Here is a 14,887-nt window from a genome sequence, read left to right on the forward strand (position 1 = left end):
TGTGCTCAATCTCTGTTAACTCTCCCCTCGGTTTTATGACGACAAACACGGCGGTGAGGAGGTTTATGAGTCTTTCTGCAGCGACTATAAAAGCAGCTATGTGAATGTCATGTGCTTCATGGGTCGGCTGCATGTTCCCGTGTGCTGGCTGTCACTCAAATACCACAAAATATTCAAATCACCGGTGTTTGAATAACTTACAACCTTTTCGACTGAAAACATCAGCACCGAGGGATGCCCGAGGGGCGAAGCAATAACACAATAAGGTGATACGGTAATAGCTTCAGGCTGTGCGCGAGATTTAAACACGATCATATAGGCTGTCGTACTCCAGGGGGTTAAGTGAATGTAATCCTCATAAGGAAGGAGGCAGGAAAAGTCATGTGTCAGGGTTCAGCCATGAGCAACTGCAAGCCCTGGGGAAGATTTTTTTGGGGGGGGGGGGCTGATTTTTATACCAAGAGAGGGCTGTTTAAAAAAAACGTTGGATGCAAGTTGATAAGAGGTCAGAAGCAGTTTATGAGGCGAATCCCGCTCAAGGCGAACGGTAACTTGGCCAAAGTGCGCGAGCCGGGTCGCAGCTTGCACAAAAAAATGACGTGTGATTGACAGCGAGTGGGGGCGGGAGGGAGGGGGTGGAATGGTTCAAAGCTAGCGAGCGAGAGTGGGAAGATCACAGAGGTTGGAGGAAAAAGGTTGAGAGAGGGTACAGCGGGAAGCCAGAGAGAAGGTCTTATCTGTGACCCATCTGTCTTGACTTGCACACTCCTCTGGTTAGTGCCCTGAGGGGGGGGGGTAAAGGCGGGGGGGCGCGTGCGTGTCAGTGACTGAGTGTGCAGGGCTTAGGGCTAAGGCCTTGGCCTGTGCACTCTGGCCCGAAAACCAGCCTAACCAGCCCTACGCCCCGACGCCCCGGGGAAAAACTCTCATGACTTACTGCTGTGATCATGTGATCAACTCGCAGGAGGAACACACACAAAAAAAGAGCAAAACAGAAAAAGGGCTGTCACACATCACTGGAGACACAGATGTTACTTTCTTGGATAAGTCATTTCTTATCTTTTCGGTCAGCTGATTTGTCACAAACCTTAAACAGCAAATTTTTTTTTATAAGACATTTATCGGAAAAAAAAAACACGTGTTTATTAAGGGGATTTCTAGAGTTGTAAACAGTCATTGTGTTATTGATCTTAAAACACAATTAATCACAGACATGGAGAACTTTGCAGGCAGAAGGTGCCGTTCCTGTTTTTGACCCGACCGCTCGTTTTACTTCATTAGATGCCTGAAAGGTTAAGTGAGGAATTACAAACAGCTGTGTTTGCTCATACATTCTTACACTTTGAACACCCTGAATGTCATTTTCAGATCACCTATTTCCACTGTTACGTAAGTCACGTCATTTTTTGACGAGTGTGTAAAAGAATTATGTGAAAATGAAAAAAGAGTTGATCAAACAGTTGTAATTTCGGTCCAGTTGAAAATTTTACATACTATTTGAACCTTTTTCATTGCGTGTCAAAGCCTTTGAATGCCTCAAAAATCTCCAATAGGTGCCAATCTGTATTTATAAAACTAAGCTTAAAATCACTAAAAGCGCACTGCACTCATTTGGGGGCCGTTTGTGAGGTTCCCACCCTCACTGTCCACAGCAAATATCCATCAGTCCAAGTTGTTTTGCGTCACATCCAACCTCCTAAGATGTTTAACTTCCCTTGCATGTACGGCACCTGGGAGATTTACCATAATGAATACCTGATGTGGCGAAGCACTTAATTCCGCCTATAAAATAACTCCCTTCCTCCTTCCTGGGGGCCCCGGCTGTTGTTTATCAAACGAGGTAACGTCCTGTCATGTGACCCCTCCTCCCTCCTAGAAACCCACCTGTGTGGACTTTTCTCTTAATCCCTCACCCGCCCCCCCCACCTCCCTTTTTCTTTTTCTTCGCTGTGCGCTTTGAATACTTAGACTACTGAGTGTAACTAATTCTCCCACACAAGGATATTGTCTTCATCCTATCTTTGCTTTTGTCCTTCCCTTTAAAGCCGGCTATTCACCGATTCCATTAGTTGGCGGTGCGGTGTGAGAGAGAGTAGGCTTAGAGGGGGTGGGGGGGTTCCCAATTAAAAGGCCTTAATAGTCTATTAGCATCACCTTAAACTCAACTCTTGTTTTTTTTTTTACACACAAAACCAGCTAAAGATTAATCACCAGACCAGCGTGGGAGCTTTTAACAGTCATTCTCTGATTGATTAACAATAATTAGGGCTGATGTTTTTGAAGAGGCGTTTATAACGGTTTGCTTCAAAAATGTTAACCATCTTTAATGGTTATGCATTGAAGACAACAAAATTAGTGGTGGTTGTTCAAAGTGGGGGTTAAATTTAACATTTTAATGTGTTTAACAGGCGGCTCTTCCTACACACATGCTGCACAGATCCTGCAGCTGACCAGGCGGCCAGAGGATAAAGCCGGTCCCCTGGGAGGACCGAACCGGCCTTTCTCAGACACCCATTTGTCGTAGAAACGCAACCCACCTCCTCCCTCTCCCTCCCTCCCGAGGGATGACCCTGCAACCAGCAGAGGTCAGCTGCGCAGAAGGAGACCCCCACCCCACTCCCTCCGCACCCATGCCTGGGGTCCGGGGTCCGGAGCCGCAGCGTAAATCAGAGGCTGCTCATCGCGGGAACCCTGCCCTGCCCGAGGTCTCAGCCCAGCCTGGCACCATCTGTCCCGGGACGCTGACGCAGAGGCAGCGCGGCCGAGGTGGGTTCCCACTGACCCGCTGCACCCTCCAGGCCACATGGGCCGGACGCAGATCCATCACGCTGCAGAGTGGACCTGCTGGAGAAACGGCTTGGTGCGCTGATCTACTGTCAGTTAACTCTGGACGAAGTTCTGTAAAGTCACTTTATTTGTACATTTCCATTTTATTCTAAATATATTTCAAAAAGGAAATATTACTCATATATATATACATATAGCATATATATAATCTCACAGGAGGTAGTTACTTTTCAGATGGATATTTAAAATAAAGATTATTATTGTTAAATATTAAATAGAATACAGTTGTTTTGGTTTGCGACCTCTCTAGCAGGTAGTTGTATGCAGACGAACTTTATTAGATTCCCATCTATGTATCCTCTCTCATGTTGCGGCCCTTCAAAGGGCCCTGATCCCTAGATTTAGAACCACTGGACTAAACTACGTTGACAACAGTGAGACGCTGATTACACACATTGATGTCAGCTTTATAATAATTATATAATAGATCCCAGGAGCCCGTTGTCTTACTTTTCTTATTTTTTTGTACTTTTACGTACATTTTGAATGCAGAACCTTTGCTTGTTGTGGAGTATTTCTAGACAGTTTATTTACAATAATGTAGAAATACTCCCAACATTTTAAACCATTCATAAACATGCCATTGTATTATGGAAAACAACTTATCTACACAACAGCTCGTGGAAACAATTCAGTTTAGCGTTTTAACTAGGCGGCCACCCTACTATTAAAAATACCCCTATTTATTACACTTTGCACAACATTTCACAACACAAGGTGGAAAGAATACTGTATTATCATATAGACGTTACCTTAGTAGTGCCTCTGAAGTACAGAAGCAGCCTTTTGGAAGACAGGGTACGGAAAGCGTGAAAGGGCCAATTAGACGTTTTATTCAAGTCCCACTGGTCATTTCAGCCGTTCTAAAATACACTCGAGTGGACTTTACTCCCAGTCACGCCTTAATCGCCCAGCTGGAGGCAAACAGATGCTTTGTTTTTTATGCCTAAAGTAGTACGTAACAATGTGCTAGAAAAAGTGCATGCAAAGAAAGTTAATTAGAGCACTTGCAATTCCACCTCTGGCCCAAACAAGTCACCAAACGCTGACCTGCACGACCCTGTTATTTCGCCGTATAACTGCCACGGACTAAGAATGTGATGTACTACTCACGCATGTAAAACAGTCCAACCTTTTAAGTGCGAGACAAGTCTCTGCACTCCACCTCTTCACCCTTTGACGACTTGACGTCTTTCCACTCTCCATCATAACCGCACCTGGAACAGTGACACGTAAATCTCAGCGGCAGAGACAGTCTGCAGGTCCCGGGGCAGTGCAGCCCCAGCTTATTGCTTTCTCCCACCGCCCCGACCTTGCTTCTTGCCCCCTTAGGCCCCCCCGGCTCTAATGGACCAGCAGGGGTCATAAACTGGTTGTGTTTCTGTTTTCCTCTTTCCAAATCCAGCGACACCAGTTGTTCACCCTCCTCAGCGAGGCCTTTTGTGAGGCCTGACAGGCTGTCAACTCCGGGCGGAGGACGGTCGCGGAGGACGAGGTGCGTTGCCTTGAGGTCACGCCGCATTCCGTCCGCCGGAGGCCCGTCTTTATCGGCTCGTAACAACTTTGAATAGCTTTTGCCGCAGAGCATTCAAAGTCGGCTTTGGCTCCGTGGTGTGCGCTTGGTGCAGTCTGTTTCAAATCTGGACATGTTTTGTGGAAAAGAAGAAATCTGGAGCAGATCGATTTTGTAGAGGAATGATAATTTGGGGGTAAAGCGTCGCCGTTTGTGAAGATTCCGACCAACAATTTTCGTTGACTCACAGGGTTTGAGGAGAGGACGAGAAGACCTTCACAGTGACACGAAGAACCTCGAGACAAAAACAATCGCCCACCCACACACGCATGTAGTACGGAGTGTCATTCTGAGAGCAAATAATGTATAGTAATAATAATAATGCTTCCATAAATTATATTTCTGCAACTGATTAAATGTGGGGGGTTTTTCTGGTGTCCTTTATTAGCTCAAATCAAAAACATTTAATATTGGCTTTATATTTGAAATGTATTGGCTGGTTCTCACATTAGTCCTCGTATTAATTTATCTGAGGATTGTGTTTGTATAAAGATACAAGAATAAAAGTGGATTTACAATTGATTTTGAGGGTGAATAACGGCGACATCTTGTACTCATCGGCCGATTCACCCAATTCAGTTAACTTTGTATTTGTTCATACTGCCATCGTGTGTTGGGCCGGTTGTACTGACAGTCTCCCAACTTCATCATGGCAATTAGTTTAAGCGACGGCCCCTGTGCAACGTCATAAAAACAGGGGAAACAACTTGCTGAAATAATATCTCACTAGATCACTTTCATTCATTTAGAATTGCATTTATTTGATTACAATGTAATCAAGATGGTTGAGATGGGTGAGGGTGAGGTGTTGAGATGGTTTTGGTACAACTGTTTTGTTTAAATCTATGGTGTATCTTAAAGACTTTAAGTGATTATAAGAGGAATGAATTGACCGAGTTAAAAATCCCCAAACAAAAATGTATCACATTACAGACTTCATCTGATTGTTTTTAAATTAAATGCATTGAAGGCTTATTTCTTTGCAATTATGGCACTTTTTTGTAACCTTATTATTTTTGCTTTGAGCATAACAAATAATGCTGTTGTATTAAATCTTGAAGACGGTCTACCATGACAACATAAAGCTGAAGGACACTTTAGAAGACAATCCTGAAAGCAGGAAATAATTAGCATTCAATAACTATTTTAGGATACATATTGGCATGCAAGGATGGTACTTTAACGGACTGGAAACCCAACTTTTAATTAAGGTGTGGGGCCTCACTGTTTCAGTTAGATACGGTTCACATGTCCAAATAGATTATGTTAATTACTGGTTTAGTAAATAGCTGAATACCAACTCACAGTTTCTATGTTTCCAACTTCATTTGCAAAGAATTCCATTTTAATCAATTCATCCCTGGTTGTTATTATATAAACGTTCAATTGTGATTTCAATCAACCTTCTTCACAGTGCAGTCTCAAAAGCGTCATAGTCCACAACCAGTCACTCCCGCCCGGCCTTCAGTTTCTCCTCCACCGTGTGATCCCCCCTTGAGCCCCCCATGCAAGGCGGACTCTGAGCCACCGAGGGGTTACGTCCCCACTGCTCAGGAGTCTTTGCCTGGATGGCCAGGGCATGAACGCAGCTACTCAACTCCTCTTTCAAGGCCTCATTAACCAAACGGTGGCGCTGTATCAGAGGCAGACCCTCAAACTGCGAGCTGACGACCAGTACACGGAAATGGGACTCGGAGCCGGGGGGCACGGCGTGCATGTGGCTTTCGTTGTGGACCTCCAAGTGGTCCGGCTTGAGTTTTTCAGTCAGCTTGGCGGTTATAGTCCTCTGGACGGGCCGACCCTGGTCTGGATCCATGCGTGGGGTGACGTGGGCCAGAGGCCGGCTTAAGGGAAGACGGGTAGAGACGGGCCGGACGCAGCGGAGCACAGCAGGAAGCATCAGACTGTGGCAGGAGACCACCTACGAAAGCCAGATGGGGATGAAAACCGGTGACATGCCATTTAAATGACTGGAAAGACATTCATGTCACTCTTAAGAAGAACGCAGGACCCGTAAGTCACATCAGCCTGCTGCTCGGTGTTAAAACACACCGCTCGGCTCCTCGTTATTTGGCATTTCTTCAACTGACAGCCGCAGATTGGTGGAACTAATGTTAATGCGATGAAGGGGGTCAGCGTATGAAAACACGCGGTGTCAGTTTAACTGCAACACAACTAAGTTGACGCGGACACAGACCACCTTTTATTAACCAAGACCTCAGCAACAAGTGAGACAACGTCCAAAACGGTGTGGCGTAAAATAAAAGGCTTTAAATCGGTGTCACCGTAAAGCGTCTGAGATTAAGCGAACGCATCGCAACAAACGACTGACGCTACTAGCTGACTTTAGCTTAGCTTTTCTTATCTAACGTTACTCCAGCGAAGGAACATGTAAATCCAGCTAACGTCACACGCAAGTGCAACAGCGGCGTGTAAGTTGTGGCACGACTTTGTATACCGGCAATGTGCGTTGAGCTGATTGTTCGGTGGCTAACCTTTCGAGCTAAACCTAAGCGAATGTTTGCTAGCATTAGCCGTTAGCTGCTTAGCGCAGTAAACACCCGATTTGCAAGAAAAGTTAGATTTTAGTGGAGACTGTAACTCACTCTGTTTTTATAAATGCACTGAACCAAGTCACGAAGTAAACGTGTAGAGTGGATTTTGTAAACTACTCACCTTGAGAGCGAGTGAGTTCCGTGCGTACGGGACGATAACCGGAAACTATGACAAGCACGCTGGGTTGTGTAGTTTTCAGTGTTTTGTAGTCCTGTAGCAGCATCGCTGACAGCAGAATGAATGAAGAATGAGCACTGAGTGCAAGCCGACACTATTGTCAATAAATAAGGAAGGATCCTGCAGAAATCAACTGTAAATTAGCTGAGTGCACTGTGTGTACATACGGGCGCGATCCTGTGAATTTCCCCATTGTGGGAATAATAAAGTAATATCTTTGTCTTATCTTATTAGGTTCTTTGGTTAATTAAGGCATTATCTTGAAATGCATTGAGGAAACAGTGCAGGCGTATTGCAGGTTGAGGAAGCAGCAGCTGCACCATCAGGGCTTCAGGTGAAGTCTTACTCATGGGTTTTCGTATGTGGTGGGAGGCCGGGGGCGGGGGGGTAGTGTGTCCCTACCAATGCTGAGACCAAACCTACGCCCTTGATTGAACATTATACGATCCTTTTTATTAAATTCCTGAAACCCCAAGAAGCAGCGCTGCAGCTTAAAAGTGATGAAAATGCTTTCTAAAAACTGGCTCGTACACAATGTTTCTTTTCAATGCTTTTTTATTGAATTGAATCTTTTTTTTCCATCTTTTTTTATAGAACGGCCCCTGAGGATCACAGGAGGGGGGGCACTGTGAATCTCAAGGGGGTGCAGGCTCGCTGGGGATCATCGGGGGAGCCCTGGTCGTTCGACGAACAACCCCAATTCGGTCTCCTGGTTTAGCAAACCATGGTCGCATCGAGTCTCTCGCGATACTGATCCGTAGTGCCTCCCTTACTTGGGAAGACGGTTCCCAAGTAAGGAACCGAAAAGACGGTTGCTAGAAGTGCTGCTGCCATCCTCACGCAGCATTCTGCAGTTTGTGGTTCTGAAGTTTCTATGAGGAGGCAGTCCGGGGGGACGTCCACGTGGTTCAGGGCGTACCTCTTGGTTTTGTCTGGGTAAGCTTGGTTCATCATATCCCAGACCAGACATAACAAAACCAGCCACTGTTTTGCCGACCCAATGAAGCATTAACCAGCCCAAATGCAGCATGTTTCCTGGAGAAGGTTAATATTATCAGATTTTCAGATCTTTTGAAGTTTCATAGATGTGCGACCGACAACTGTGAGGCCCTTTGTAAGAATGATAGTTATTGAAAGGTATAGAGATCTAAGCAATTCCATACACACAGAAAAAAGGTTCTTGGATGGTTCTTTAGAAGGCATCAAGGTTCTACAAAGAACCATCACCTTCTTAAGAATCATTCTATCTATTAGATGGTTCTACACCTCCGTGCCATAATCTGTGTTAGCTAGTTAGCTGCCAGTTGACACACACACACACACACACACACACACACACACACACACACACACACATATATACATTGAAGCCTACTTCCAAGTGACAGTCGTCCATCTCGACTGACCAACGTCTTTTCAAACCAGTAACCCCCAACTAACAGCGCTCGGTTTAAGTGCTGGGAGATATTGGTTATTACAAGAAAGTATTGCTCTTATTTAGTCACGTCACAGTCTTCCTATCCGAATGTCTGAATAAGCTCACATTAGTACACCTACAATATTGGTGCCTGTAGCGGAAGCAGCATATTTCCCTAATTGTGTGGATGCAGCATATTACAACGTTAAAGTAAAAGGTCAGGGTAATGTTAGACTTTTAGTTTTAACAAACATCTGTTTTTTTAAACTGTTAATTTGGGGTGTTATTTTGTTGTCTATTAGATAAATGCCAGGTAAGTGTTTAGGTAACTATTGATGAATCTACTTGTACATGTAGTGGATTCCTTTTCTAACTAGGTTAATCTATTTCTTGGTCCAATGTAACCCTAGTTCATGTCTTTCATATTAGTTTACAGTCACTGAGGTATCCTTGTTACTGAGGTATACCATGTTATTTATTCTCTGTACAGTAACTGTACTGTAACTATAGAAGATATGTTGACAGCATTGATGGTCATTTTGGCTATACCAGCGTACGGCTAATTCACCTGCGTTAGCATCCTTTTACAAGCTGTGGTTAAGAACGTTTAGTTTTATAATTAAAACAGTATTTGGCTCTAAAGGTAAGGAGCTTACGCTTACTTTAACATTACGCAATCATTTTTATCAATATTTTTACCGGATAGTTAGCTAAAAACTGTCTGGGTCAGGAGACAGTCACGTTAGCTAACAGCGTGCTAAACTGACCCGGTCACGCTCTCCAGTATCTACAACTCCAACACAGACTTGAATGTTCTAGGTTGCTAGAACATTAATTAAACATGTAATCTATCCCAATAGCTCCCGTCCACGTATATCATTTCCTCAGGTGAAACTCCATCGTCCTTGTTAAGATTCTACCATTCTGTTGAAGAAAAGACCAGGAATTGTCCTCTGACGTTATAATAGATTAATCTCTTTAAAGTGCAATGTGATCGCTTTAAACATTCCTCACAGCGTATCTAAATCACCCATTAAAGTCACTTTTACGCCAAAAAGTCTTATTCTGCCGCGGCAAAAAGATGAATGTGTGGTGTCTGAAAACGCTTTCGAATATTCAAAGACGTAGGACATGTTGAAACAACAAAGGTTGAGTTTTCTTCCTTTTTGTTTATTTCATGGTTCTTTGTTATCCATTGTGATGCCAAGGGGATCAGTTGCACAGCAAAGTGCAAACCCAACCAAAAATCAACAATGAGAAAATATAAGAACAAAATCTCACACACCTTTTAACAGAACTGATGTCGTCACATTTAGGCTAACTATGATTCATAACCAGTATTTAACATTGATGTATTTACTTATATTTCATTCTCATTTACAAAATACACAAAATCAAAGACAACATACAGCATTGTTCATTTACACTTTTTCTTTTTTTTTTTTTACACCTTTTTTTATATTCATGGTTCCATAAACAGTTGCTATACTTACAAACAATCAGCTACAGTTTCTACAGCACAGTACAATGACAAAGGTGATAAATTCTTTGTTACACTTATTAAACTGCAACGCAATCTTATTAACAAAAGCCTCAAGACTTGGGGTTGTTTTAGAGAGTACACACAGATGTTTGTTAGTGTCCTGTGTCATCATCAAGCCAACACACAGCATTTCAGTGGACAAGGCCAGTATGTAGTAATGTCCTCCAATTCCCAATAGCTTCAAAGAAGAGAATAGGAGACACACACCCAAACGCTTATTGCTTTGTTAAACCTTTTGCACTTACGATTGGCCGCTTCTCAGGCAACGAGATAATTATATAAAAAGAACCCTGTAAAATAAGCTAAGATATGTATCTAAGAGAGAGGATTTGAACTTGGATGGAGCCTAAACCGAGTCACTGGGACGGGTTGGCGCTTTAACAGCACTCCATGTTGAACAAGTGCAACGTTGTTCTTAAATTTCATGGGTGACACAGGACAACATACGACGCGCAGCTTCTACATGTGCATTTATATACTATCAATGTGCTCTTGAGGGGGAATCTGGGCAAATGTTGTTCCCTGACCTGCTGGTCATTCGGGCATCATTTCCTGCAGTTGTAAAACGAGAGAAAACTCCTTGACTCGTGTGAGAAGTCTGCATCGCCATAACTGAGTCAGTCCACTTGTGCTTGTTTTACATGATCAGTGGCTGAAGACCTACAAACACTGATAACACAAATATATTTCCAGGGGGTCAAAAGATCTTTTTAGTTACATCATAAGTACTTTTATTTACATATATTCATATCTATAACAGAAGGTCGATGGTGTAATGTGTAAACTCAGGCCATACAAAATATTTGGCAATAATTAAGAAGAGGCGGTACTCACGGCGCACAAAGATAATGGGTCGGACGTCAAATTTGGAGCTAGATCAGTGTGAGGCCGGGGGCGGGTCTTCAAAGCGATTTATATTCACAACTACGCTCGTGTTCACGATCCTGTCACTCGGCGGTCTTTGTGCTCTCGCTAAAAGCCCACCTTGTTCTCCGTGAAATCCCTCGTCCAGGCTGCATCCGCTTGCGTCTTGAAGGACTCAAGGCCATCACGATTGTGCATGTACGACGGTGTACACATAGTGCAATGCGTCGTCTATTTAGTAAGCTGTCTACGTATGGCTGCTATCCTACAAAATGGCAGTTTGGGCAAAAACGTTTTTGTTAATCTTACATGTAAATGAGTGTACATGGGGGTGGGGTGGGGTGACGGTAATTTTCTCCGTGCTGGTACCAATGTGGGATGCATGACAAGCAGCCCTTAGCAGTAGGTTCTCTACGGTGGATCTTGTGTTATAGCTACAATAAAGCACACGTATTCACAATTCTCCACAATGCACTCTTAATGCAGTCATCCTTTAACATTGCCAATCAATTCTCACTGTTAACATGTTTGGTGTCCCCATGGACATTACAAATTAGGAGTATTTAAAATGGAAACGCTTTACTTTGGGAGCAGTATTTTCCAAGAATTTCTATGTTGAGCCTACTGATGCTAAAATATAACTTATCAGCCGGTCATCGTCCAAGAGCAGAAAAACAGTACAAGTCCTGTACGATACGTCACACCATGTTCAGTTATCAATAACAGACATCTACCCCACAAACGTTCACAAATGAAAATAGTGCTTGCCAAATATGAAATGGTAAAAGACATTAAAAAATTAATTAAAATCCCAATATTGCACAGAGGTTCAATATTGCACTAAGAAGCACACTCACATCGATATAAACATTCAGCTCACACAAACAATTAGGTTGCAGTTTCACCTCTCATACGCCTGCACTGAAGCCTTTCTGTATCTTTGTGTGTGTATGATTTAAGGAATTAAAGGGACACTTTGTCTCCGTGGAGTGTGCTACAGGGACAGTTGGGTCAAACGCATCAGATGTCATGCTGTCCCTGCCAACAGCAGAACAAATGCACTGTGCGGTCTTTTGTGGGCAGGAAGAAGCAAAGATCTTTTGGGGACTTGAGCCGGACTAACGGATCAACGAACTTCACCTTAACGCTGTTTACGTGGTGTACTCTCAGGTTTCATAAATGTACATACATACTGTGTGACATGCATAACACCCTCCAAAACACACATCATTAGAGACAAACAAACCGCACGCCTGGGAGGAGAGGTACTAAGAAGGCATTTCTTACAAAGGGATATAGAGGAGGGTTGAAAAACGGTGATTGGGTGTGAGATTCTGAACATTTTCATCAAGTCAAGAAAATGTTCACACCGGCACTGGTTGTGCTTTAAATGCAACCGCTTCGTCTTGGTGAGGTGAAGTGGTGATTGTGACGGCACACGTTTTCCACCTGGCCTGAGGGGGAACGTGTCCTTTAACTAGTTTGAGTGACCGCGATGCTGTTTGGAGGTGATCGGGGCGAATGCTCTAAAGGGAGACGGGGCACTCTTTAACAATAGCAAAAGCAAACCTGGAATGTTCTATCATCTATAAAATGGCAGTTAGTCTGAACACAAGACCTCAGGACATAAAGAATGAGGACAGGTCTTTGCCAAGAGTTGTGTCTTGGTTTTCACCCTGTAAAAGTCAAAATTGCTTCAGATCAAGGCATAAAATGGGGCATGTGGGGATTCTATGTCCAACGATGGCAAAGTACTGAAGACTTGATGGTGAGTTGAATTTGCTCAGACGAATGGAGGTGACAGGAACAAGGGCTAGTGGTTATTTCTATGAGTCTATTTGCCCATTATCAAGAACCCCCGTCCCCTGACCTCCAACCCCAGATTCATATACTTATATATTACTATTCCATTCAAGGGGGATAATATGTCATGCTTTTACTCCACCTGTTATTATCATTTTTGTTACTCTTTTTACTTTTGTCACAGCTCAACCCTTTAATCAGGTCGTTCTAATAACTGCCAATTTTTAAATATTTACAGCACATCTGCGTCGCCCTTCGGCGTCTGCTCTTTCAGAGGGAGGGATGGGAGGGAAGAGTGAGGAGGGCTCTCGAGCTGTTTGTTCACAGTGCGGTGAAAACTCTTCAGGACCCACCTGCCCCACCCTCCCACTCTGCCCCCCCCCCCCCCCCCCCCCCCTCCGACTCTGGGAAGTTGTTGGAGCCCCACTATTTCAGCACCTGACCTCGCGTCTCAGGTAGTTTGAGGGCCAGAAAGCTGCCGGCCGCCAGCGCCCCCGAGGCGAAGAGGATGGGCACGGCCTTGGTGATGCCGACGAAGGAGGTGAAGATGCTTATGCCTAAAACGGCGGCTAGTTTACAGAGGGCGTTGAGGAAGCCAAACGCTGTGGTTCTGAGAAAAGAGAGTAAAGAGTCAGGTCAGTCTTGGAATAATCAACCAAAGTGGACTCATAGAGCGACACACATTTTCTTGCGCTGTAGGCCCTTTATGCATCCACTAGATGGAGATACATCTCCTTTTGCTAATATGCTCAAATTGTGTTGCGCAAATACTCATATCTTATTTCGGGTTTGGCGGGCGACCCCCACGACCTCACCTGATACGTACCGCCAGGGCGTCATGCTTACCTCTTGTCAGAGGGGTAGAGCTCGACGGTCAGCACGTCCAGAGCGTTCCAGGAAGCAATGCTGATTCCCCCGAACAGGCAGAGCAGAGCAATCATGGCCGACTCGCTGTTGCCGAAGGACAGGAAGAAACAGCTGACGCAAGAGATGACACTGGAGCCCGCTGGAGGTGGACAAAGGGAGAAAAAGACACGAGAAAGGACAGAGTGACGTATGAAGACGGGAGGGAAATCTTTCCATAAATCAACTGAAAATGAGCTGAGTTTGTTCTTTCTAAATGTGCATTTGATAATAAGTAATAGAAGACCAGAAAAGCATAATGAACATGGTCATATCAGTGGTCCGTCTATCATTCAGCAAGACAAACAGTACTAGCACTAGGTTTGCCATTGCTCCAGGACCCAGGTTACCATCCTCAAGTCTCACTGGACGGCTGCCATGCATCAAACCACTTGCCGAGCGGTGTGGGGCGCTGCGCTCACAGTACCTAGCATCCTCAGACGTCCAATCTTGTCCATGAGCAGCGCGGAGACAATGTTGCCGGGCAACACGGCCAAGGTGCCCAGGAAACTGACGAAGTAGACCATGTAGGCGTTGTTCTCGTCACTGACGTCACTGAGCAGGCAGCCTTCTTTGTTGTGCAGGAAAGTGCTGTTGATGAGTTTGCTGTTGACCAACCTGTACTTGAAGAGATCTGGGGAGAACGGGAGAGAGAGGGGGGGGCGGAGGATGAACGCGAAGGAGAGGAAGCAGTTGACTGGTAAATATCACTCAATATAAACTCACAATGGACCTAAACCCCAAAAATACACATTACGGCACCGCTGTTTGTGCCAGATGTGCAGTCGAGCAAGGGCCATATTTGCTGTATACGACACTCTGAAGGAGCTTTGAGGTTCGGTGTTTACAGCAGCTGTTTTAATATGCGTCAACTGGACTGAGAGGCCAACAGAATAAACATCACAAAGACGCCTCTGGAAGCCTTTGAGGTGGATGTTTAATTGGATTAGATTTGATCTTTTTCAGAAGAATCTGGTGCAACAGCATCAAAAAGTACATCCTGCATCCTTATCTGTATTGAGATCGAACCAACGAGTATATCCATCTACAGAGTCATTCATCAAGTCTGCTAGTGAGTCCACCTTCTTTTTTTCTGGAATAAATGTGTAAGCTCCTTTTTAGGTCATTTTTACCCTTAAGCTCTTTTCTAATATAGCTACTAACTGAATGTACAGCTTCACTGGACGTACAGCAACTGTGCCAT

At 44.3% G+C, this 14,887-nt stretch overlaps 2 protein-coding genes across 3 annotated transcripts in view; both read right to left on the reverse strand.

Annotated features, from left to right (window-relative positions):
• Nucleotides 1-5,160: 5,160 nt before the first annotated feature.
• On the reverse strand, nt 5,161-7,161 carry bola1 (bolA family member 1). 2 transcript variants are annotated; one of them, XM_040166272.2, is made up of 2 exons: nt 7,097-7,161; nt 5,161-6,341 (listed from the first exon to the last, which is right to left on the reverse strand). In XM_040166272.2, the coding sequence occupies exon 2, from the start codon at nt 6,318-6,320 to the stop codon at nt 5,868-5,870; it is 453 nt and encodes a 150-aa protein (XP_040022206.1). In that variant the 5' UTR covers nt 6,321-6,341; nt 7,097-7,161; the 3' UTR covers nt 5,161-5,867. The 2 variants fall into 2 exon arrangements, with proteins under 2 accessions (XP_040022206.1, XP_040022207.1); XM_040166273.2 differs by having other exon boundaries at nt 7,027-7,127.
• Nucleotides 7,162-9,719: 2,558 nt separating this feature from the next.
• sv2a (synaptic vesicle glycoprotein 2A) overlaps nt 9,720-14,887 on the reverse strand; it is a 29,567-nt gene continuing 24,399 nt past the window's right edge. The window contains exons 11-13 of the mRNA XM_040166269.2: nt 14,111-14,317; nt 13,627-13,786; nt 9,720-13,390 (exon numbers count right to left, since the gene is read on the reverse strand). Of these exons, the coding sequence (XP_040022203.2) occupies nt 13,207-13,390; nt 13,627-13,786; nt 14,111-14,317 (551 nt within the window). The 3' untranslated portion in view covers nt 9,720-13,206. The remainder of the gene's footprint in view (nt 13,391-13,626; nt 13,787-14,110; nt 14,318-14,887) is intronic.

Source organism: Gasterosteus aculeatus, chromosome 20, assembly GCF_964276395.1.
Source record: "Gasterosteus aculeatus chromosome 20, fGasAcu3.hap1.1, whole genome shotgun sequence".
In the NCBI taxonomy this organism is placed as follows: Eukaryota; Metazoa; Chordata; class Actinopteri; order Perciformes; family Gasterosteidae; genus Gasterosteus; species Gasterosteus aculeatus.

What these genes read in the sequence shown, in the direction of transcription:
- bola1 (XM_040166272.2), bottom strand. Translation starts at nt 6,320, where the DNA reads ATGCTTCCTGCTGTGCTCCGCTGCGTCCGGCCCGTCTCTACCCGTCTT.